A 26,047-nucleotide genomic window follows, 5' to 3' on the forward strand; every position below is an offset into this window, starting at 1 on the left:
CCTAAACTCCACCGTCCTGCCCGTTCTCCATAACCCGTCAACCCATTACCAATTAAAAATCTGTCTAACTTCTCCTTAAATTTACTCATGGTCCTTGCATCCACCACACTCTGGAGTAGCAAATTCCGCAGATTCACAACCCCTTGGCAGAAGTAGTTTTTCCTCAAATCAGTTTTAACTGTGCTACCTCTTACTCTAAGATGATCCCTCGTTTTAGAATGCCCCACAAGACAAAGTATCAGCTCCACGTCTACTTTATCCATACCTTTTAGAATCTTGTAGACCTCAATTAGATCTCCCCTCATTCTTCTAAACTCTAGAGAGGATAGGCCTAAACTGTCCAATCTCTCTACATACGACAAACCCCTCACCTCTGGAATCAATCTAGTGAACCTCCTCTGAACTGCCTCCAACCTCATTATATCTTTCCTCAAATAAGAGGACCAATATTGTGCACAATACTCCAGGTGCGGTCTTACCAATGCCTTGTATAGTTGCAACACTGTTACCTTTATACTGAATTCCTTTTGCTATAAATGCCAATATTCCATTTGCTTTCCTTATTGTCTGTTGCACCTGCATGCCCGTTTTCTGTGACTCATGCACAAGGACACCCAGATTCCGCTTCATCGGAGCATTCTGAAGTCTCTTCCCATTTAGATAATAAGTTGCCTTTCCATTTTTTCGATCAAAATGCATGACCTCACACTTATCCACGTTAAACTCCATGAGCCACATTTTGGCCTACTCTCCTAACCTATCATTTTCCATGGTCGGCACGGGCTTGGAGGGCCGAAGGGCCTGTTCCTGTGCTGTACTTTTCTTTTTTCTTTTTTGTTCTTTGTTATTTCATCATTGCAACTTATTGTCCCACCTATTTTTGTGGCATCTGCAAATTTTTTATTTTTTTTTTAAATAATTTTTATTCAAATTTTTCAACAACAAATTTTCTCCCAACAATAAAATAAACAAGGTATAGAAATAAACAGAAAGAAGGACCCCCCCAATACAAAGCAATAAATTAACAAAACAAAAAAGGAGAAAGTAGCAAACAAACCGTCGCAACAACAAACCCCCTTAACAGACCCCTAACCCAGCCCACCTCCCCGAGTTGCTGCTGAGATTGACCACCCTCTAACCCCCTGCCAGAAAATCGAGAAAGGGCTGCCACCACCGGAAGAACCCTTGTACCTACCCCCTCAGGGCAAACTTGACCTTCTCCAGCCTGATGAACTCAGACATGTCGTTAATCCAGGCCTCCGGGGCTTCGTGTCCCTCCACTGTAAAATAATCCTATGCCGGGCTACTAGAGACGCAAAGGCCAGGGTGCCGGCCTCTCTCGCCTCCTGCACTCCCGGCTCCGATGCTACCCCAAAGATCGCGAGCCCCCAGCCTGGTTCCACCCTGGAACCAACCACCTTGGACAAGGTCCCCACCACCCTCTTCCAAAACCCCTCCAACGCCGGACACGCCCAGAACATGTGGGTGTGGTTCGCCGGGCCACCCGAACACCTCCCACACCTGTCCTCTCCCGCAAAGAACCGGCTCATCCTAGCCCCAGTCATGTGCGCCCTATGCAGCACCTTCAGCTGAATTAAGCTGAGCCGTGCGCAAGAAGAGGACGAGTTCACCCTCCCCAGGGCGTCCGCCCACGTCCCCTCGTCGAGCTCCTCCCCTAGCTCCTCCTCCCACTTCGCTTTCAGCTCTTCCACCGAGGCCAACTCCTCCTCCTGCATCACCTGATAAATTGCCGAGATCCTACCCTCACCGACCCACGTCCCCGAGAGCACCCTATCCTGCACCCCCCTAGGCGGTAGTAGTGGGAACTCCGCCACCTGCCGCTTAACAAATGCCCTAATCTGCATATACCCGAAATCATTCCATGGGGGGAGACCCCCTTCCCCTCCAACTCCTCTCAAGTCGCAAGCTTCCTATCGAGGAAAAGGTTCCCCATCCGCCTGGTGCCTGCCCTATGCCAACTCAAAAAACCACCATCTATTCTCCCTGGTGCAAACCAGTGATTGCCCCGTATCGGGGCCCACACTGAGGCCTTCATTTCCCCCCCTATGCCGCCTCCACTGCCCCCAAATTTTGAGGGAAGCCACCACTACCGGACTTTGCCGGGGGGAGTGGGAGCGGGGCCGTCACCAATGCCTCCAAACCCATACCCACACAGGACGCCCCCTCCAACCTCTTCGATGCGGCACCCTCCCCCTCCATCACCCACCTACGAATCATTGCCACGTTCGCAGCCCAGTAATACCCACACAGGTTGGGCAATGCCAAACCGCCTACCTCCCTGCCTTGCTCCAGGAATACCCTCCTCACTCTCAAGGTCTTCCACTCCCACACGAACCCCAGAATACTCTTATTAACCCTCCTAAAAAAGCCTTCAGAATCAATATGGGGAGGCACTGGAAGAGAAACAAAAACCTCAGGAGACCGTCATCTTAACTGACTGGACCCTACCCGCCAAAGAGAGTGGCAGCGCATCCCACCTCCTAAACTCCTCCTCCATCTGTTCCACCAGCCTCGAAAAGTTTAGCCTATGCAGGGCCCCCCAGCTCCTAGCTATCTGGACCCCAAGATATCTAAAGCTCCTCTCCGTCCTCTTCAACAGGAGCTCTCCTATCACTCTCTCCTGGTCCCCCAGGTGCAGCACAAACAGCTCATTCTTCCCCACGTTAAGCTTTTAGCCCGAAAAATCCCCAAACTCCTCAAGTATCCTCAACACCTCTGGCATCCCCCTGCCGGATCCGCGATGTACAACAGTAAATCATCTGCGTACAGCGACAACCGGTGCTCCCTCCCCCCACCCCCCACAATCCCCCTCCAGTTCTTCGAATACCTCAGCGCCATGGCCAAGGGCTCAATCGCTAACGCGAAGAGCAGGGGAGACAAGGGGCACCCCTGCCTCGTCCCCCGGGACAGCCGAAAGTCCTCCGACCTCCTCCCATTCGTCACCACACTCGCTACCGGGGAACTATACAGCAGCCTCACCCAGCTAATGAATCCCTCACCAAACCCAAACCTCCTCAGCACTTCCCACAGGTAGCTCCACTCCACCCTGTCAAAAGCTTTCTCCGCATCCATCGATGGTACTATTTCCGCCTCCCCATCCGCCAACGCCATCATCATGACATTAAGACGCCGCCGCACATTGACATTCAGCTGCCTCCCCTTCACAAACCCCGTTTGGTCCTCATGGATAACCACCGGGACCACATCTTCCACCCTCCTGGACAGTATCTTAGCCAACAACTTTGCGTCCACGTTGAGGAGCGAGATCGGCCTATAAGACCCACACTGGAGGGGGTCCTTATCCCGCTTCAGGATCAGTGAGATTATTGCTCTAGACATCGCCGGGGGCAAATTCCCTCGCCTCATTCAGGGTCCTCACAAGCAGCGGGCCCAGCAGATCTGAGAACTTCTTCTAAAACTCTACCGGGAACCCATCAGGTCCCGGTGATTTCCCTGTCTGCATGCTCCCAAACGCCTCCATCAGCTCCTCCAACTCAATTGGGGCCCCCAGACCCTCCACCCGCTCATCCTCCACTCTTGGGAACTCCAGCTTATCTAGAAAGCGGCCAATCGCGCCCACCTCCCTAGGGGGCACCGCCCAGTACAGCCCCTTGTAAAAGGATCTGAACACCCCATTAATGTCCCTGCCACTCCGCACCAGGTTCCCTCCTGCATCTGTGACTCCCCCTATCTCTCTCGCTGCCTCCCGCTTCCGGAGCTGGTGGGCCAGCATCCGACTTGCCTTCTCCCCGTACTCAAAAATCGCCCCCTGCGCCCTCTTCCACTGCGCCTCCGCCTTCCGGGTGGTCAGTATATCGAACTCCGCTTGGAGACTGCGACACTTCCTCAAAAGCCCCTCCTCCGGGACATCCGCCTACCTCCTGTCCACCCTTACCATTTCTTCCACCAACCTCTCCCTCTCAACCCTCTCTCCCCCCCCCCCCCCTCCCTGTGCACCCAAATAGATATCAGCTCCCCTCTAACCACCGCCTTCAGCACTTCCCAGACCACCCCAACTTGCACCTCCCCGTTATCATTAGCTTCCAAATATCCCTCTATACCCCTACGGACCCGCCCACATACTTCCTCCTCTGCCAGAAGCCCCACATCTAACCTCCACAGCGGGCGCTGATCCATCCCCTCCCCCAGCTCCACCGAATGCGGAGCATGGTCAGATATAACTATCGCCGAACACTCCGCCCCCACCACTCTCGGGATTAGCGCCCTGCTGAGAACAAAAAAGTCAATCCGGGAATAAGCCTTGTGGACATGGGAGAAAAAGGAAAACTCCCTACCCCCGGCCTCAAAAACCTCCAAGGGTCTACCCCTCCCATCTGATCCATGAACCCCCTCAGCACCGAGGCCGCCGCCGGCCTCTTGCCCGTCCTTGACTTCGAACGATCCAGAGCTGGATCCAACACAGTATTAAAATCCCCTCCCAAGGTCAAGCCCCCCCCCCCCCGTTTCCAGGTCCGGGATCCGGCTCAACATTCGCGCATGAAGCCGGCATCGTCCCAGTTGGGGGCGTACACATTAACCAGAACCACCCGCTCCCCTTGAAGCCTACCACTCACTATTACGTATCTACCTCCACTGTCCGCCACCACACTCGACACAACAAACGACAAGCTCTTGCCAACTAAAATCGCCACCCCTCGATTCTTCGCATCTAGCCCCGAGTGAAACACCTGCCCAATCCAGCCTCTTCTCAGCCTCACCTGATCCACAACCTTAAGGTGCGTCTCCTGGAGCATAGCCACGTCCGCTCCCAGCCCTTTCAAGTACGCCAAGACCCGGGACCACTTCACTGGCCCATTCAGCCCCCTCACGTTCCATGTGACCAGCCAAATCTGGGGGGTCTTCCCCCTCCCTGTGCACCGGTCAGCCATAGCTCTCCCTCGGCTCACCACGTGCCCGCAGAACCCCCCAGGCCCGTTCCCCATGGTGGCAGACCCCCCCCCCCATATCACCAGCAGTTCCCCTTCGGCCCCTGCAGCAGCAACCCGGTAACCCCCACCCAAAGCTAGGGCCACCCCCTAGCTGCGTAACCCCTTCCATTGTACTTCCGTAAGTCAGCCGACTCCTGCGGACCCCGGCTGCTCCCACCATCCCAACGACCCTCCCACCCGATGCAACACAACCACCATTCCCCCTCCCAGTGCCGGGCCCGCCCACTGCTCCTCCAGCGCGGGAAGAAAACCCGCGCTTCCATCCCAAACCCCACTCCCCGACCCAACACGCGGGAAAAAGACAGGCACATGACCCAGCGGGACCGCGAACAACTCCCCAACCCTCCACCAGTGAAAAAACGAAAAAGCACCCAAATAAATAAATAACAGCCCCAAAAAGCGAAAAAGCAGAAAGGCAAAAAGGCATCATCAAACACAACCAATAAAAACAAAAGGATACCAAGGAGGACAAAGCCTCCGGACTATGTACATCATTCCCCAGCCCCCTAGTCCTCAGTTCGAGCCCAACTTCTCTGCCTGGACAAAGGCCCAGGCCTCCTCCGGAGAATCGAAGTAGAGCTGGCGATCCTTGTAAGTGACCCAGAGGCGGGCCGGCTGTAGCAGGCCAAACTTCACCCCCTTCCTGTGAAGCACACCCTTCGCCCGATTGAAACCAGCCCTTCTCTTTGCCACCTCCGCGCTCCAGTCCTGATAAGATCCTGATCTCTGCATTCTCCCACTTGCTGCTCCTTTCCTTCATCGCCCATCTCAGCACACACTCACGGTCAATGAAGCGGTGAAAATGGACCAGCACCGCCCTAGGCGGCTCGTTCGGCCTGGGCTTCCTCAACAGCACTCGATGGGCACCCTCCAGCTCCAAGGGTCCCTGGAACGACCCCGCACCCATTAACAAGTTCAGCATCACAGCCACGTAGGCCCCCAAATCCGAACCTTCCAGCCCCTCTGGGAGGCCCAGAATCCACAGGTTCTTCCGACGGAGCGGTTCTCCATCTCCTCCATCCTCGCCAGCCACTTCTTGTGGAGCGCCTCGTGCGACTCCATCTTCACTGCCAGGCCCAGGAGTTGGTCCTCACTCTGAGGCCTTTTGCCATAGCTCTCGGCTCTCTGCACCCTGAGCCTTCTGAGTCGCCATGAGCTTGTCCAGCGAGGCCTTAAACGGTTCCAGGATCTCAGCCTTCAGCTCTCTGAAGCAGCTCCTGCGCCCACGCTACCGGTTCCCACCCGCCGCCATCTTGTTTTTCCTGCCTTGCACCTTTCTCTGCTCCAAACCCGATTTTTTGACCGCTCCGCTCCTGGTCCAGTCCGTCCACCGGCAGATAAGCACAGTGGATGTGTTCCCACACGGGGAAAAGTCCAACCAGCACCGCTACGGGCCCTTAAAAGAGCCCAAAAGACCACAAATAGCGGGAGCTACCGAACGTGCGGCTTAGCTCCGCATCACCGCAACCGGAAGTCAGCATCTGCAAATTTGACTATAGAACCTTCTATCCCTGCATCCAGTCGTTAATATAGATTGTAAATAGCTGGAGCCCAAGGACCGAACTCTGTGGCACCCCACTAGTTACATCTTGCCATTCAGAAAAAGACCCATTTATCCAGACTCATTGTCTCCTGTCCGTCAGCCAGTCTTCTATCCAAGCTAATAAGTTACCCCATATCTCATTGTGAACTCACCTTGTGAATCAACCTTCTGTGCAGCACCTGAGCAAACGCCATCCGGAAGTCCAGGGGCTGAATTCTCCACACCCCAATGCAAAAATCACGGCCGGCGCCGAGAATCCATTTTCCCGCATGGAATAGGGACTGGCGCAGGTTCCCAGATTCTCCGGGTCCCAAAAAGCCACGTACTCAAGAGAGTACGCCGCGCCGCATATCGCCTACCTGCAGCCATTGCTGGAGGCCCGCCCCGCCATTCTCCGCCCCCGACCGCATGGATCTAACATGGTCCTGCCGGTCGGGATATTAGCGTGGCGGCTTCTGACTCAGTCTGCGGCTGCTATGGTCGAGGGCGGGCCGATCAGAGGGCAGGAGGGGGCCTTACACAGCACCGCACTAATTTTGGGCGGGAGGTCCCGGTTGGGCAAGCGGCCGATCGAGGGCACTATTTGGTGGGTCCAGCTCCGCGGTCCGAGTCCGCCATGGAGCACTGTGCGGCCAGTTTTTCTGACGTGAAAGGCCACAGTTTTTATGACGGTGTGAGGACATAGTCCCAAAAACAGAGAATCCAGCCCCAGATATACTACATCTACCGGATCCTCAATAAACTAACTGGTCTGTAATTTCTCACATTCTGCCTCACTCCCTTTTTGAATAAAGGGTGTTACGTTAGCATTTTTCCAATCCACTGGAACCTTTCCCGTGTCCATTAAATTTTGGCATATCATAATCAATAGATCCACTATATCTGTTGCCACTTCCTTTAACACCTCAGAATGGCCATCAGGCCCTGGGGACTTGTCAGCCCTCAATCCCAAGAGTTTATTGAGTATCGTTTCCCTATAGATGTTGATTGTTCCAAGTTCCACCCTTTCTATTACCTCTGAATTGCCCGTTCCTATAGGAATGGTACTAGTGTCCTCCAATGTGAAAACTGAGACAAAGTATTGATTTAGCATCTCTGTTCCCTACTATTAATTCACCAGTTTCATCTTCCAAGAAGTGTATTAACCTAGAAACATCACTAAACATTTCTATATTTATATAGATAGCAATGTGATGGACAAAATGCATGATTGCAGTAGATGGAGAGCTAAGTTACCACCAGCACCCCCCCCCCCCCCCCCCCCAAAACTGGAGTTCATATTACAATTTGACCATGTACAGCCTTACAGACAAAACATGTAAAGGAATACATACACTAAATTGATTAAACATTAGGTGTGAACACACACAGCCATTTGTATTCATAATAATAATTGTTGCTTTTCAAAACGTGATAACCCACACGAGACCTACGGGGTTGGAGCAATGAGTCTCTGCAAGTATGAGCTCCCCCACTAAGGAAATGGGGAGTACAAGGACATTCAGGATAGAGTTCTATAGAAATCTGGCCAGGTATGGAACCGACCGAGCAGACCGACTAGGTTCTAATGTATATTGTAAATCTAATTGCTTTGCAATAAACCATGTTTCCTTTTACCTACTTGATTCGGACTAGTCTGTGGCCTACAAAACTGGCAATTAGGATAAAATGGAACTACTGTCGACTCTGCTTCAGTCGGACGAACAACCACCTCCTTTCTACTTCTGGATTACGGTTGCAGCGATTTTTTTCTTTATAAAACAAAAATGCCATTGTTCGGAAGATTGGACGTGTTTGACGCGAGCATAGAGGATTGGACACAGTACGCAGACATTATTTTTTCGGTTTCTGGGCGAACATCACAGGTGATGATCGACACAGTAATATTACTGACTGCTATGCAGCACATACTTATGGAATGATAAAGTGCCTTACACATCCTGCAGCTCTGGACACTAAGACTTTTGAAGAATTGTTAACTCTAGTAGCACAGAACCAACACCCTAAACCGTCCATAAAAGATACTAAGACAGTATGGAAGACCCCAGGAGAATCCGTAACCGAGTTTCTGACGAGGCTACGTGTACTAGCTGAACATTGTGAATACGGACATTCACTTTCCAAAATGTGAGACTGCTTAGTTTGCGGTGTCAATAACATGGCCACCCAAAGGAGGTTGCCTGCCGAATCATCCCTAGATCTTCAGCAGCCCATGCAAATTGCGCCTAAGCAAAAGCACTGAAAAAGAGGGGTGTAAGAGATCCAGGGGATGGATTTCTAGGATGCACCCCCTCTCGGTGAGCACCACACCCTTTCCCAAGACAGAAACTCCGCCCTGGACCGGGTACCGTAGTGACCGGGTTCATTTATCAGAGACTGAAACATCCCAGTGGGATACCTTCCTGGAATCTGTGAGAGCCCAGGCGTTGTGGAGCATGTGGTCGCAGGAGCCGTAGGGTGCGCAAGGCACAAGTCAGTCAGCAACTCCGGTGTCCCAGTAGAGCCAGGCAGCAACCAGGGGCTTGCACTTCCCACCTGGACCAGCCAGAGGAGGAGGAGTGTATGCAGCTGGATTGCATTGCAGCACCCCAAGTGGCCCCCATCACGATAATCGTGCAAATTAATGGTCATCCATTAGACATGGAGCTGGACACATGGGCTACGGTTTCAGTTATTGGAAAAAAAACCTTCAACAGAATAAAGACGGGGTGCAACAGCTAGATCTGCGGGACACGAGGCAACATATACCAGCGAACCATTAGCCATTCAGGAACACAGGTTATACAAACACAAATATCTGCATGTAACCAGGACATTATCTGTTTACATGGGATCCTTAGCTTTATAGAGGAAGAAAAATACAAAAACCAGGACGTTCTGCTACACTTTCATATTTCACTAGTTAGGACTCAGTTAGAGTCATGTCCAATTCAGGGGATACTCATTAGGAAGGATGTTAAGGTGTTGGAGAGTCCAGAGGAAATTTAATAGGATGGTACAAGAAAAGATCCTGTGGCACAATGGTAGCAGTCCCCAATTCTGGGCCTGAAGCTCTGGGTTTAGGTCCCACTTCAGGGATGTGCATTCCATAATGTGGTTAAACAGGCTGTAAAATCCTTCAAATATGCCTGAAAGCAGATGGTAAGAGAGGGAGGGTTTCCTGGTCGGCATCCATACTGCAGAAGACAATCTCAAACTACTGCAGTAACCAAGCATAATCATGGACCCTGAAGGAGGTGGTGGTTCGAAGAATGAGGGATTTTAATTGTGCATAGGGACTAGAAAAGTTAGGATTGGTCTCCTTGGAGCAGAGTGATTTTAGCGGAGATTGAAACGAGGTACTCAGAATTATGGAAGGTGTCGATAGAGTAATTATCGAGAAAGTTTCCACTAGCTGGAGCAGAGGATATAAATTTTAAATATTAACCAAATAATCAGGGAGCGTATAAATTTTAAAAGCTCAGATAGTAAAGGTGATCTGGGTTGCACTGTCGAAAGCATGGTGGAGACTAATCCAATCCAATGGTAACTTTAAAAAATGAATGAATTTAAACTTGGAAAGTAAAAATTTGTAGGGCAGTGGGGGAGGAGGCGAGTTGGGCAAACTGCATAACACTTCCAAAGAGACAGCACAGGCCCGATGGACTGAAAGGTCTTCTGTAGAATTCTATAACATAGAATTTGTGCAACGAGTGGCATTTAGATTTGCTCACGAATCACACATGATAAAATTACTGCCATTTGCCTTCAATTATAGGATTATGGTTCGAATTACCTTTCCTGCAGTGTTTACTAAGCTTAGGGTATCCTATTTCCCTCATTTCTGGTAACTAAAACCCTTTCACAGATTGGTCTGGATTGGATTGAATTGATCTGATTCCAAACAGAAAGAGTACATTATTCTTGGCAAAAGAAACCAAGACAATTTTTCCAGACACGAGGGAATCATTCACCAGCCAATACTCTCAGCTCGGAACTTATGCAAGATCAGCTTAACAAAGTATAAGTGGCAACATGGCACTTCCAAACTGAATCACATTAAAGCCACAAAATCAAAGAGATTCACCATCTGCAGCAGATGAGAATAATAAACTGCTTCAGGAAAAACTGTCAGTGCCGTTGCACCAAGGTTAGTCATTGATTGGGGCCGGAGGGAAGCCAACTTCAGATCAGGACAAAGATCCACCTGGCCCCCCCAATACAGGAAGCTCCACTGCTCCCAGATCTCCTCAAACATATGTGCACATGAGAGGGGAAACAACAGCAGCAAACATGTAATTCCACACTACCACTCAAGTGAACTTTTGATTTACTATATTTCTGTCAAAACATAGAGAAATTGAGTTCAGATTCTACAGTCAGTGATTTTCTGCTTCTCTGCTGAATGAGTCCTAGAAGTACAGAAGCAAAAAAAAAAGTAGACTTAAATGCATTAAGACTGAAAACACTGGAGAAAATTAATTCCTTTGTGCTTTTATCCCCACATGTCAAAGTATCCAAAAAGAAAGTAGTGTTGAGTAATTTAGCAGAATCAGTTCTTGTGCTTTTTGCATTTACATCAATTGCATCACAATGTCGCTGGCATTGAAATATCAGCTAAGAATACACAATCTGATAAACTGGATGCACATGAAAATCCACTATCACTTAATTTCAAGGTTTTTTATTCTTCCTCCAATGCATTAACTGCACAATTATATTTATAACATTTCCTGAAATACCAAATTATGTGTCGCATACTAACTTCAGTTGTTGCATGTTTTATATTCTTCATGCTCTCCCTCCACTCGTGTAATAATTAATATCCATGGTCCCAAACTGGATTTATCTGACAATTGTGAAGCTCGGGTAGGGGCATTCTAAGGAATGCAAAGCCTGCTGCTGATATTTTTAAGAGACCTTCATGTATATGCTATCAATATCTTTATCTCATCAATTAAAATAAAAAATTCTCCTTTTGAGCCATCTACTTTTTATGAAGATGAACTCTCTCTACCCTATTTCTATTTGTGCAATAGTATAATAACAAAATAACAGTATTTATTCAATGCAATAAAATATCCCATGGCATTTTCAGAGTGCTACGAAGCAAAACTTGACACCAAAGCACATGGCAGTATTAGAGCAGATGGCCAAAAGCTTGGAGAGAGAGAGAGGACATTAAAGGGAGGTTATTGGATTGGATAGGATTTGTTTATTGTCACTTGTACCGAGGTACAGTGAAAAGTATTGTTTTGTGTGCAGCTCAAACAGATCATTCCGTACATGAAAAGAAAATACATAATAGGGCAATGATAAAATACACAATGTAAATACATAGACACAAGCATCGGGTGAAGCATACAGGAGTGTAATACTACTTGGTAGAGAAGATGTGTGAAGAGATCAGATCAGTCCATAAGAGGGTTTAGCAGTCTGGTAACAGCGGGGACGAAGCTGTTTTTGAATCTGTCAGTGCGTGTTCTCAGACTTTTGTAGGCAGGAATTCCAGAGCTTCGACCTAGGCAGCTCAATATATGATCACCAACGATGAGGTATTTAGAAATTGGGGATGCTCTACAGACCAGAATTAGCGGACCACCGGGATTTTGGAGGATTGTGTGGCTGGAGGTGATTGGAGATAGAGAGTGGGAAGGCCATGGAAGAATTTAAAATGAGGATGATAATTTTAAAATTGTTGTGCCACCGAGTTAGGTGAGTGCAAGAGAACGAAACTGCCTTGTGTTCTGAATCAGCTTTGTGTATTATGCTTGTATACTCTTTCACTTATCAGTGTGACAAACATTTGGTATGCATCACAAACTGCTTTATTTTGCTGCATAAAACACAGAACAAAGCGATTGATAGGAATTTCATAATAAAATGGTTGCAGCAGCTTTGTATACAAGAATGCATAAAGGCTAGCTTGTTCTTGTGGGTCATCAATCTCACTTTAAGCACTATATCTCTCCGTCTCTATTGCACAGGATGATGGTTCATCCCATTCACAGCCTGCTGCTACTTGCTTGGTGTCCATTTGTGGATTTTTGAAAAGCCTTTTTCAGCCGACATAGGATAAGAGGTTTGCAACACCGAAGTGTCTTTCTGAATGATTAGATATGGCGAACACCATTGTTCACTGTTTAGCACTGAGGAAAGGCTTCCCATATTGCATATTCATTTGTCTGCTTTCCAATCCAATCTTCCAAGCAACTTCTGATTTTTAAAACAACGATTTCTATGGTTTAGGAAGCAGGCCCTTATCTATGGATCCTGCTGTCTAGTAGAATAGGGGAATATTTTTTGAATATTGCAATAGGTCTAATGGTATTGAGAGACTCTGGGTCTTTTCCAGTATTGAAAAAGAATCCACTATCTCAAAGTAAAATGAAAAACTTTCATTTATCCAGAGCTTTTCATTGGCTGCAGCCATGAAGTACTTTTTACAACATTGGAAACGTGGGAGCCAATATTCACACAACAACCATCCACAAACAGCAATGTGATATTGTCCAGATAATCTGTATTTTCTAATGCTGATTAAGGGATAAATATTGGCCAAGACACTATGGATAACTTCCCTGCTGTTTGAACAAGTGCAATAGAATAGTTTATATCCATCTAAGCAAGCCTCTGTTCAATGTCTCATCTGAAAGGCAGCACCTCCAACAATACAGCACTCCCTCAATACAGAGTGTCAACCTTGATTTTTGTGCTCAAGAGCTGGAGTGGGACTTGAATCCGGGGGGGGGGGGGGAAGGAGAGAGAGAGAAAGAAAGAGAACCAAGGTGTGAAAGACAAAACAATTAAAATGAAAAAGGGGAAAAAGGAAAATTTATGCGACTAAAGTTAAAACTAAATTATCGTGCTTCATTTTAATTACAGTACTTCGGGTTTAAATTGTTTACAATCGGGTTTAAGTTGCTCATGGCTCAGAAAATACATGTAATAAAAATGAAAACAAGCTCTTTTTCCTAATTAGTCAATTTTGGTCTTTATCCTCTTTCTAGAATTAAAATCTTAAATGTCAACATGGTCACCATTAATTCCAGTTTTACAAAACTCTTCTGCACAATGTGCTTTCTGCTTTAAATTTTCTACATATTGTCCTAGGTCCCTCATCAAAAAGTCTATTTCCACACACTTTTTCAGCCATCCAAAGCTCAAGACTAGATCAGCTTGTGATGCAATTTTGAACTGATGACCTCATTTGTAGCTGCCAGCATAATTGCACCTCAATAAGATAACCCATCAGTACCTATCCGAAGATTAGCATCCAACTTCAAAAGAGTACTTCCTACAACAACATTGTGCTTTTTTCGTTATCTTGTGGCATAAACAAGATCAATTTCAATATAAAAACTTTACATTTTATCTCAATTAGTTCATGGCTGTATTGCAAGTTGGATCCAGTGCTTCTCAAATTTAATATTTGCTGATTGTCAATTCACAGCTAGCTGATTGGGAAAAGTAGAACAGTACTACGGCTGAATGATTATATTATGGTAACCCCGAGATGATGAGTTCAAATCCCATCATGGCAAATTGTGAAATAAAATGTTCTAGTCATTTGCAGGCTAACACCAGGAAAAGGAACTGCAACTGTTCTCATGTCTCAACTACATGCTACAGTGATGTGGAGATGCCGGCGTTGGACTGGGGTGAGCACAGTAAGAAGTCTTACAAAAATGGGGGTATTATAAGACTTAACATGCTACAGTGTTCAACAATTTCTCACCTCCCACCACTGTGGGAATACACCAAAGACTGCAATACTTCAATAAGACCCATCAGCACCTTAACAGGAAAACTAGGGATGAATAATAAACACCACCTTGCAGCTTCATCAGAAAAACTATTTGTACTTTTAAAAAAAAAAATTGATATCCAGCTTAGGCTGGGAAGAACAAGGGAAAGAGGAGGTGATCATGAGTTACATCAGTTGACAGAGAGAACGAGAGGCTATTTCCCCTGGCTGTAGAGTAGGATCATAGTCTCAGGATAAAGTGGTTGGCAGATGAGGAGAAATTTCTTCACCCAAAAGGGTTGCGAATTTTTGGAATTTTCTACCCAGTGGCCTGTAGATGCCCAGTCAAGACCCAGGTTTATGGATTTTGGGGACCAAACGAATCAAGGGATATGGGGATAAGATGGGAAAGTAGAGTTGTTGTCGAGGTTCAGCCATAACTGAAATCGAATGATGGAGCGGGCTTGTAAAATTGAACAGCCTAATCCTGCTTCCATCCTTATTTTGTGTCACATATCTGGGTTATTCCACTATACAATGGATAGAGAATGGTGTGGGTAGGATTTCTAAAAGTAACACTTCAGGACACTTGCAGCAGAAAATTATGCCTTGGAATCAAAGGACTTTTAATTTTTAAACATGGCAGAACCAAATTTGAACTATCCTTTTGTTTATTATGCTCCCAACATCAACATTATAAAGGACGTGAGGTTGCACCACTGGGTTGCCTGTGGAGCTTAAATCCCCTTTTGCTACCAATAGGAAGCATCATCACCTCGGGCGAGATCCTCCTGCTGCTTACGCCAGATGGTCCGGCTGACGACATACCCCTCACCCTGGGTTTCCCAGCTATGTGGGGGATTCAATGGGAAATTTCATCTGACAGCGGTGGGACCAAAAGATCACATGCCAGTCAACAGCGGGCTCCCTCCTGCCACTGAGAAACAAGCTGTGGGAAGGCCAGACCATCTCACCCCACTTCAGCTTACAGAGTATTTAGCCAGTTTGTGATACATCTTCAACCAGAGGCTCAATTACCAAAGTGAATGAAAACAATAACTTCTCCAGTGGCTTGTTTCCTGCTCCTAAGCTATGGCATTTCCCCATCGCGTGGGAGTGAAGAGAATCAAAAGTGTATCATCAGATGTTGGAACAAACCAACATGTTTTTTCATGCATGCAGAGTTGCAGCTATCTTCACTCTATCATTCAATCACAAGGTTTTGCATGGCATCTTTGTTCTTGTGGCTTCAGAATAATACTAAATGTTGTCAATTGCAATATTTGCTCAGTATCGGATAAATAGGAAGATGATGAACATACAAAGTTTTAACAGTGTTAACTTTTCTTGCACAAGGAACAGCCATCATCCAATTTCAGTTTCTAGATAAGCAGTATATGGAGTGGTTGCGTTTGCATTGAACAAAAAGCAGACCATAATATGACAATAGACTTCATCCAGCCACCCACTTGGACATCAAATTCTGCATGGAAGAGCAAAGAACACCCTTTTTTGGATGCATATGCAGTTTTCACAAAGTATTCAGAAACTTTCAGGTTCAACAAAGTTCAATTACCAAAGGAAATAGATTTAAGGTTGAAGTCCACAAATAATGGGTATCTGATACTCCACCAAAGTGTCAGTTCTTAGGGGGGTGGGGCAGAAAAAAAAGGAGAGGAAGAACAAAGTTATATCAGAGTCAGATGGTATGGTATACTATGACAATTCAGCAATACATCTACTTAACACATTAATCCGTGAATGCAGTTTACACAAATACATAATGAAAGCAAAGAACTGTGTTATATACATGTGAAAATAGATGACTAGCATTACAAATTGACCACATTACTTAACTGTGAACAAGCATCGTCAGCAGATCGTCTGCCACAATTTCTAGCAATCTCACACAACTAGCTTACTGGGTTTAAATGCATTTTTCTTCACATTTCGAAATAACTTATCTATTGTTGCGCATTATTTTTTTTTATAAATTTAGATTACCCAATTATTTTTTCCAATTAAGGGTTAATTTAGCGTGGCCAATCCACCTACTCTGCACATTTTTGGGTTGTGAGGGCGAAACCCACGCAGACACGGGGAGAATGTGCAAACTCCACACAGACAGTGACCCAGAGCCGGGATCGAACCTGGGACCTCAGCGCCGTGAGGCGGTTATGCTAACCACTTGGCCACCGTGCTGCCCTTGTTGCGCATTATTGAGTGTTCTAGGAGAAAGGCCAAGATCCATTGCAGACCAACACCAAAACTTGATGCTTCAGAACAGAAATGGTCCTTTGCACAAGAAAATAAACTTATTTTTCAGCCTTTCGGCAGAGTCAAGACCTGCAAAAGTTTACCACTGACACTATTCTTCTCTAAGGTACCAAATCAAGGTGATACTTGGGAGATTAAGGGATAAGCATTAAGTAAATGACACACCTTGTGAAAGAAAGGCTTCTTTCAAATGCTCCAGGACATCTGCAAACTTCCTGACATCATTCACCAACTGCATAATGTATTCTGGATCCACAACTGGACTGTCATAACAATCTGAGTTAGAGCTGATGCTGCTGACAGAACCACTTTTGGTACTTCGGCCCATACTCCAGTTTCCTGAGCTGGGTAAGGCAAAGAAATTTGAACTGGAGAAACGGGCAAAACCACGTTTATTACTTCCGACAGTCTGCCGCAACATCCCAGCTGGTGAGCTTCTTGCAAATTCCTCAGGACAATGTGTAAAGCTAAACGACCATCAACAAAAGTTTATGACGACAGAACCTAGAAGAACAGAAAACAAAATGTTAGTAAAAAGAAAACAAAATGTTAGTAAATATATGCAAGGTAACATCAAATACTTGTTTTTGTGTCAATAGAATGCTAAAATAATCCCTTCCAGCAAAAACTTGAGATAGCACCTTCATATGTGAAAAAAAAACGTCTCCAGAGAAATTTGGGGAGGTAATAATTTTCTCTAGTCCCAGAACTGCAGTTTTCCATCATATGAAAAGATTATTCCAATTATTTTCTTTGGGCACGATGGCTTGCTAAGTTATTCAGGCTCAATCACTTGTCTACTGCAATATTAACAGTGGACTGGAGTGGTTTATAACAAGGAGGCACTTGCCACATTCTCTCACTTTTAAGTTTTGTAACGCTTGGTGTGACGAAAACGTCCCATGGTCGTTTTGTTCTCGGTTTTGCAAAATTATTATTTTTTTAAATGTCGAGAGCTAGAGCGAGTCAGATGCCTCATTACAACATCAACGCAAACAATTTACATACCACAGATCATAAAAGCGGACATTTACAAACGAGCCAACTGGTGCACAACCCGGAGTGGATGGGAATGTCAACACACGACAGGCGAGATGTCAAGGAGTCAAATAAGACAGATTACAAAGTCATTAAAATTAGAGCACTAATTGACACGAATAATAAAAAAATAACACTCCGGTGGTAAATTACATCCGCGATCGTTTTTTTTTTAAAATTCAATTTGATAACCCACAACATCAACACCGCAGCTTCTGTCGCAAGGGACTTTCCTGTTTACCAAATTGTGAGCAAGTTTCGTTACTTCCCCCCAGAGCGTACTTCTTAAAATAAAAGAGTTTGCAGCAGACCTTTGAACGCTGCTCAGTGCAGGTGGGCGATTTAAAAGAAAAAACAACACCGTACTGGCACTGATCGTCCGCACTCCCGAAACCCATGAAAGAAAAAAATAGAGTCCAAATAAAATCTCGCAAAACTTTTGCACCAACTTTTCTTTTTGCTGGCCCGTCCGACGGCGTGACATGCCCTGCTCTGGTGCTGGGCTGAAATAAGCGCAGAAGGTGGTGTGTTTGTTAAACAGAGGTGGGGGTGGGGGGGGAACAGATCCGCGGTTGATAACCCCCTTAAACTTGCCAGGCGCGGTGCTCTCTTATCTCGCAGCCAAATGTCTTGCATTCCTTTGGGTTAAACAGCTCCACGCCCAATCCAGCAGCCCCCCACCCCACACACACAGGGCGATGGCTGGTTTAAAAGCCACTGCTAGCAGCAGCAGCCCCCTCCCCTCAGCGAAGCTTTTTTGGGGGGGGGGGGGGATTCTTCCTCCCCCCACCAAGGGGGCTGCGAAGGGGGGCGGGGCATCACAAAAAGCCCGCCGCCAGCCTGGACGGGCCGGGTGCGCGCGCCGCTCGCACCGGGAGCTCGAGCCCCCGGGATGCCAGTTAACGGTCGCAGTTTTAAAAGAGAACGAGAGGCTGGATAGATAACCAGGCACCCGCCGTCCCACTTACTGCCCTCAAAATATTGGGGGGGGGGGGGGGGGGGGGGGGGGGGGGGGGGGGGATCTTCCAGTCGCGGGAGATCGGTTCTTTTTTTTTTGAGTTTGGAAAGAGCGAAGCTATTCCGCCGCCGAACATGAGGAGAAATCAAAGCCGACTCACCCGCCTGAGCAAGGTATCCGATTTCGTTAACGGTCTTGCTGCGGACATCGTGTTTTGATTGGTTTTTTTCCCCCCTTTTTTCTGTGTGTGTGTGTGTGTGAAAACGCTTTCCTCAGCCGTTGGGAAGTGGGGCTTTTGACGCCCTCACGCTGCTCCGTGGCCGCTCGGTATGAGAAGCCCGCCCGCCGCTAGTTTACCTTCACACTTGGCCGCTGCCCCGCGCCACCACGTGGGCCGCCGATGCGGGCAGCCGATTGGCCCCAGTCCGGCGGATGCCCCGCCCCCCATCCTCCCAGTCCCCGCCCCCCATCCTCCGAGTCCCCGCCCCCCATCCTCCGAGTCCCCGCCCCCCCCATCCTCCCAGTCCCCGCCCCCCCCATCCTCCCAGTCTCTATGCAACCCCATTTAGTCAAACCCGCCTTTGCTGCTGCAGCAGCCACACAGGGTGTCTCCTCCATAACTGGTGCAAATAAATGGGGGGTTTCATTCCCCCTCCACCTTCGCACATTCCTGGTTTAAAGACAACCATCACTAGCGGGCGCAGTCACGATCAAAGAAAGCCTTGGCTTTGAGATTCCGCCATGGTAATAAATAATATTGTGGTGGTACCTGCCAACATTTCATCCCAAAACGTGCTCTTCATAATGGTCTAGACGTTCTGAAACAAAAGGCATGGGATTTTCATTTACATATCTACAAAGAATGATACAATGGTCTTACCATAGACGGGAGTCATGGATGTGTGCCTGAGAACCCGCATGCTGTTTCTTAAGGGTTGCAGCGAGAAGGGTTAATTAAACCAGACAGAAAATAATGGCTCGTGAACGCACTAGCAGCTTCTCCAGAATGGCTTTGGTGAAGATCTGCTACTAACGAGTGTCCCTTCCTGAATTGTATCCTGGGGAAGACCAGAAAATGTGAGGGGGGGGGGGGGAACTGTAGGACAGCTCATGATAAAAGGTCAACAGATGTTTTGAAGAAAAAGTAGGCTGTTTTCACTGTTACTTAGTGGTGAAGTTTCCACTGTGACATTGAATTTTCCCACACTGTTTTTCTTTACCTCCGTCAGCCTATTGCATTTTGAATTGAAAGGTTAGCTTTTAGCTCATTTGTTGAGCCAATAGTGCAGCCCATCTCTTCTGAAACGTAAGATCAAATCTATGTGTAAACCACATATCTGAGGTAAGCAATGCACAGTCCACCGAACACTAATTTACTGTTCTGCAAGGTGACCGGAATGTAAAGGCCCTTTGATATGCTTATGGTTTCAAGAGAGAGAAATAGCAAGATATTTTCACTCGTATAAACATGTACATCAATAGTTTATTCATAATTCACTTTAAAATAGTCACACCAGTCATGTCACTGAAAAACAGTTTTGCTCTGACCCGCTCTGCAAACAGCATTGTAAATAGTATCATAGAACATACAGTGCAGAAGGAGGCCATTATGCCTGTCGAGTCTGCACCAACCCACTTAAGCCCCCGCTTCCACCCTATCCCCGTAACCCAATAACCCTTCCTAACCTTCTTTGGACACTAAGCGCAATTTAACATGGCCAATCCACCTAACCTGCACGTCTTTTGGACTGTGGGCGGAAGCCAGAGCACCCGGAGGAAACCCACAGAGACACGAGGAGAACGTGCAGACTCTGCACAGGCAGTGACCCGGTGGGGAATTAAACTTGGGACCCTGGCGCTGTGAAGCCACAGTGCTAGCCACTTGTGCTACCTTGCTGTCCGATTATATGAATTTACCATTTGGAAAAAACACTTTTAAAAATGTTGCTTAGTTAAAAATCTGGCAACAGGTTTATTATAAAGTATAAAATACATCAGAAGAGGAGGTTATAAACTCCTAAAACAAATTTTAAAATAATCCAAATTAAGAGTATAATTCAGGGTTGACTACACCGCCAAACATTTACATAGAATCATAGAATTTAGAGTGCAGAAGGAGGCCATTCGGCCCATCGAGCCTGCACCAGGAAACAGCACTCTACTTAAGCCCACACTTCAACCCTATTCCCATAATCCAGTGACCCCACCTAACCTTTTGGATACTAAAGGACAATTTAGCATAGCCAATCCACCTAACCTACACATAATAATAATCTTCATTAGTGTCACAAGTAGGCTTACATTAACACTGCAATAGTGTTGCTGTGAAAATCTCCTAGTCGCCACCCTCCTGTTCGGGTCCACTGAGGAAGAATTCAGAATGTTCAATTCACCTAACAAGCACGTCCTTCTGGACTTTGTGGGAGGAAACCGGAGCACCCGGAGAAAATCCATGCAGACACTGGGAGAACGTGCAGACAATGATCCGAGGCAAAATTGAACTCGGGTCCCTGGAACTGTGAGGCATCAGTGCTAACCACTTTGCCACCATGTCACCCTAATTGTTTTGTTTTTATGTATAAAAACAAGATACGTTTACTTTTTATTGTTTGTTTTCTTGAGTAGTTTACTGTTGATTTTTTTTTAAGTATATTTTTAAAATTTGTTCTCGTGGCTTATTTCATAGAATCATAGAATTTACAGTGCAGAAGGAGGCTATTCAGCCCATCGAGTCTGCACCGGCTCTTGGAAAGAGAACCCCACTTAAGCCCACACATCCCAGTAACCCCCCCTAGTCTAAGGGCAATTTATCATGGCCAGTCCACCTAACCTGCACATCTTTGGACTGTGGGAGGAAACCGGAGAACCCGGAGGAAACCCACGCGGACACGGGAGAACGTGCAGACTCCGCACAGACAGTGACCCAGCCAGGAATCAAACCCGAGACCTTGGAGCTGTGAAGCAACTGTGCTAACCACTGTGCCACCTTACCCCCCGAAAAAAGAAATTTATTTTCATTTGTGTGGCTATCCATTGCATGTCTGGAAATGTAACTTACATTCAACACAATGCTACACCCGGCTGATACAAAGGTCAGCAAAACTGAGCAATAATTTTGTTGAGAAAATTTAAAATCCTGGATAGTTGGTTAAATACTAATGATGGAAATGCTCAGCATGTTAGGCAGCGTCTGTGCAGATGGGAAGAGTTTTAACTTTACCTCTATTTCTCTCTCCACAGATGCTGTCTGACCTGAATATTTACAATACTTTCAGTTTTTATTGGTCTAGATTTTGGAACTAGAACTGATGCAAAATAAATTTGGGTTGTCTCAATTTGACTCCTGTTAGACTACAGCAGAGAATAACTGTTTATTGTCATGAAACTGACAATCTCATTCATTAACCGTAGGTGTGGAAAGTGAAAAAAAATGGCACACCGGGGCATTTTTGTGGTTTTCTGAAGTTGAGACACATTGAGGCAAAGAAGGAAGCTAACCCGATGACAACTGACCTTAAAGTGCTGCTTTCTGTGTCTGGAATGAGAAATGTTCCATTGCCTGCAGTAACGTCCCTCACCTTATGAGCACAAAAACAAACCTCAACAAGAAATGAATGTAATCCATTTTTCTGAGCAGTCTATTACTCTGTATACATTGTATGTAGAATTTGGACTTGAATTAGTGGCATTTTTCAGTCTTATCTGATAGAATTGCATTGTTCATTGATCAATTGACAAAATACCTTAATTTATTTTATGATGTCACAAGATAAGAGATTATTTGCATTAGCCACATTATTTAAACTTATTAAAACATTTGTACCAAGATTTTATGATTTCTATGTATTTGCATTTTTAATAATATATTGGAAGTCTTGGATCTGCATGCACATCCTGTCTACAAAACCTACATCATTTTTTAATATCACATTTGTCTCTAAATTCCTGTGTGCACATTTAGAATGGAAACTGACTGTGTAAACTAATTGAACCATTTTCTAAGTGGTGACCCTATGGCACCACAACTTTATATCACCCAATTTCTCAACCTGAACATGCCTCAATTGTCACAGAAAAACAGATGGGGGGGGGGGGGGGGGGGGGGGATGGGGGGGGGGGGGGATGGGGGGGGGGGGGATGGGGGGGGGGGGGGGGGGATGGGGGGGGGGGGGATGGGGGGGGGGGGGGGGAGAATTATGAATCAGTGAAAAGTTAGACAAACTATAATATTCTGCACGAAACCTACGGAGTGGGAATGCTTGTCTTCCCTGTGCTCCAGTAAGAATATGAGCTCCTCCGCTAGGGAAGGGTATCTCAATTAACCCATGTATATAAGTTGGCCAGTCAGGCACAGGAATCTGGTGGGGATCTACCCGATAGTGTATATATCGTTTGTGTAAAGAAAACATTTCTCTTATTTGACTCAGTGTGGACTGCCCGTGTCCTTAAATAAACAATACAATTAATAAAGGGAAAGTATTAAAGAAGTTAATTAAGCTAAATGCGAAAAGTGTGTCAGGCCCTTAAGGGCATACACAAAGATCCTTTGGGAAACAGTGGGCTCGATTCTCCCAGCCCCACGCCGTGCCGGAGAATCGCCACAACAGCGCCACTCCACCCCGACGCTGGTTCGTGATTCTCCGAGGTGCGGAGAATCGGCGGCATTTGCAGCGGCACGATTGGCGCTGATGGGCCGAGCAGCCGCACGGAAAAGCAGAGTCCCGCCGGCGCTGTCCACACCTGGTCGCTGCCGGCAGGAACTCTGCGCGAAGGGTTGGGGATGGCCTGTGGGGGGGAGGGGACTCCGTCCCCGGGGGGGGGGCCACCGATTGGTGTGCCAGCCTCTCCCCCACCCCCCGAGCCTTCTTTGTTGCGCGTCCAGCCCCAGAATCCCCAGAATCTGGAGCGGATGAACCGCTCCAGCGCAGTGCTGGCCCCCTGTGGGGCACAGAATCGCTACTGCCTGCGCCAGTTTCGCGCCGTTGTGAAACGCGATGGCGTTCATGATGGCGCGGACAGTCTGTCCCGCGATCGGAGAATCGTGCCCAGTGAAAGTGATTATACCTCATTCTGAAACAAGGGTCTTAAATCTGAGGACAAGTTGGCTATGATGGATTGTGAAAACGCACTAAAAGAAATTGATGGCAAACAGGTATTGACTAGTATTTTAAAAAAGTATTACATGGTCAACAACAAATATATATTCCTCCAAGGCAAAAGTCCTAGTGAATCAACTGTGACTAACAAAATAAGTTGTTAAAGATTGCACTAGATCAAAGGAAGTGGTTTATAAGGTTGCTAGAAAAAAGTGCTGAACCCAAGGATTGGGAGAATTTTACAATCCAGTAAAGGAGGACCAAGAAACTGATAAAGAAAGGGAAAAGAGAATATGAAGGCAAGCTAGTGAGACAAAACAGCAGACTAAACTTCTTTAGGTATGTGAAAAGGAAAAGTTTAGCAATGAAAAATATGGGTCCATTGTAGATGAAGACAGGAGAATCTCTAATGAAGAATAGGAAAATGGCAGACAAACTAAACAATTACTTTGTGTTGGTCCTCATGAAGAAAGACAGAAAACCTCCCAGAAATACTATGGGACCAAGGGGTGTATGAAAATGAAATAAATTAATATTAACAAAGAGGTAGTACTTGAAAATTAATTGGATTGAAGGTTGATAAAACCCCTGAATGTGTGAATTAGGAGCAGGGGTAGCCCATTTGACCTTCAAGCCTGCTCTACCATTCAATAAAATCATAGCTAATTTGATTGTAACTTCAATTCCACATTCCACCCCCTTGCTTATCAAGAATTCTCTGTACCTCTGCCTTAAAAATATTCAAAGACTCTGCTTTCACCACCTTTTGAGAACGTGGATTCCACTGCAACCCTTACATTTGACAATCCTGTTGGAGTTTTCTGAGGTTGTTACTTGTAGCATAGGGGTTTTTTTTTAATTTAGAGAACCCATTATTTTTTTCCAATTAAGGGGCAATTTAGCATGGCCAATCCAACTAACCTGCACATCTTGAGTTGTGGGGACACGACCCATGCAGACACGGGGAGAATGTGCAAACTCCACAGTGACCCAGGGCTGGGATCGAACCCGAGTCCTCAGCGCCATAGGCAGCAGTGCTAATCACTGCGCCACCAAGTCGCCACCCCACTTGTAGCATGGGTTAAGGAGAACCAGTGAGTGTGGTGTATTTGGATTTATAGAAGGCTTTCAAAGTCCCACACAGGAGGTTAATACACAAAATTAGAGCACATGGGTTTGGGGATAATATGCTGGCATGGATTGAGAATTTGTTAACAGACAAAAACAGAGATTAGGAATAAACGGTGATTGTCTGGATGTCAGGCTGTTACTAGTGGGATACCGCAAGAATCAGTGCCACATCTGTTCACAATCTATATAAATAGTTTAGATGTGGGGACAAAAATGTATTATTTCTAAATTTGCTGATGACAAATCTAGGTAGAAATGCAAGTTGTGAGTATGCAAGGAAGCTTCATGGGTACTTGGACAAACTAAGTGCAAAACCTTGGCAGATGGAATACAATGTGAATAAGTGTGAATTTATCCACTTTGTTAGAAAACAAAGGCAGAGTATTTCTTAAATAGTGAGAGGTTGTGGAGCATTGATGTGAAAAGGACGTGGGATCCTTGTTCATGAGTTACTAAAATCTAGCATGCAGGTGCAGCAAGTAATTAGGAAGGCAAATTATATGTTGGCATTCATTGCAAGGGGATTTGAGTACAGGAATAAAGATGTCTTGCTGCAATTGTTTTGTATCTTGGTGAGACTGGAGTATTGTATTTGGTCTCCTTATCGAAGAAAGGATATACTTGCCATAGAGGAATGCAATGGAGGTTCACCAGACTAATCCCAGGGAAGGCAGAACTGTCTCATGAGCAGAAAGTGATGAAACTGGGCCTGTCTTATCCAGAGTTTCGAAGAATGAGGGATTCTCGTTAGAACTTACAAAATTCTTCCAGGGCGTGACAGGGTACATGGCATGAATAGGGTACATGTAGATAGGCTATTTCCCTTGGCTGGTGAGTGGGGAAGTAGAGTTTCAGAATAAGGGGCGAGCCATTTAAGACCATGATGAGAAGGAATCTCTTCACTCAGAGGGTGTTGAATCTTTGGAATTTTCTCCCCAGGGAGCAATGGAAACTCAATCATTGAGCATATTCAGGACCAAAATCAATTGATTTTTCAATACTGATGTCATCACGGAATATGGGATAGCGTAGGAAAGTGGCGTTGAGGTAGATGATCAAACATAATCTAACGATTTTACGAATTGTAATTTGGAGTTTTACTTGGAGCCAATGTGGGCCAGAGGGTGGACAATGCAGTTAGCATTTTCAAAAGGGAGAGGGCTAACTTGAATAATTACAAGACAGTTTGTTTAATATTAGCAATAGGAAAAGTTTTAATCTTTTATTAAAAATGAAACACTTTAAATCTCATTTAAACCTGATAAAGATTGCAAAACATAATTCGATGCATCCAATGTGGCATTTTCA

At 46.1% G+C, this 26,047-nt stretch overlaps 1 protein-coding gene and 1 long non-coding RNA gene across 5 annotated transcripts in view; one reads left to right on the forward strand and one right to left on the reverse strand.

The window, feature by feature from the left end:
• Window positions 1-18,881, reverse strand: part of LOC119964422 (rho GTPase-activating protein 29-like) — a 128,811-nt gene extending 109,930 nt beyond the window's left edge. For 2 of the 4 annotated variants that reach the window (XM_038793877.1, XM_038793874.1), the window contains exons 1-2: window positions 18,673-18,881; window positions 16,682-17,020 (exon numbers count right to left, since the gene is read on the reverse strand). In XM_038793877.1, coding sequence (XP_038649805.1) covers window positions 16,682-16,937 — 256 coding nt within the window. In that variant the 5' untranslated portion in view covers window positions 16,938-17,020; window positions 18,673-18,881. Of the gene's footprint in view, window positions 1-16,681; window positions 17,021-17,865; window positions 17,937-18,148; window positions 18,255-18,672 lie in introns of those variants that run through there. The other 2 variants (XM_038793876.1, XM_038793875.1) reach the window with 2 other exon arrangements.
• Window positions 18,569-22,340, forward strand: LOC119964424. The gene is made up of 2 exons (XR_005460295.1): window positions 18,569-18,685; window positions 21,924-22,340. It is a non-coding gene; the product is annotated as an uncharacterized LOC119964424 (long non-coding RNA).
• Window positions 22,341-26,047: the final 3,707 nt, after the last annotated feature.

Source organism: Scyliorhinus canicula, chromosome 4 (assembly GCF_902713615.1).
Source record: "Scyliorhinus canicula chromosome 4, sScyCan1.1, whole genome shotgun sequence".
NCBI classification, from domain to species: domain Eukaryota; kingdom Metazoa; phylum Chordata; class Chondrichthyes; order Carcharhiniformes; family Scyliorhinidae; genus Scyliorhinus; species Scyliorhinus canicula.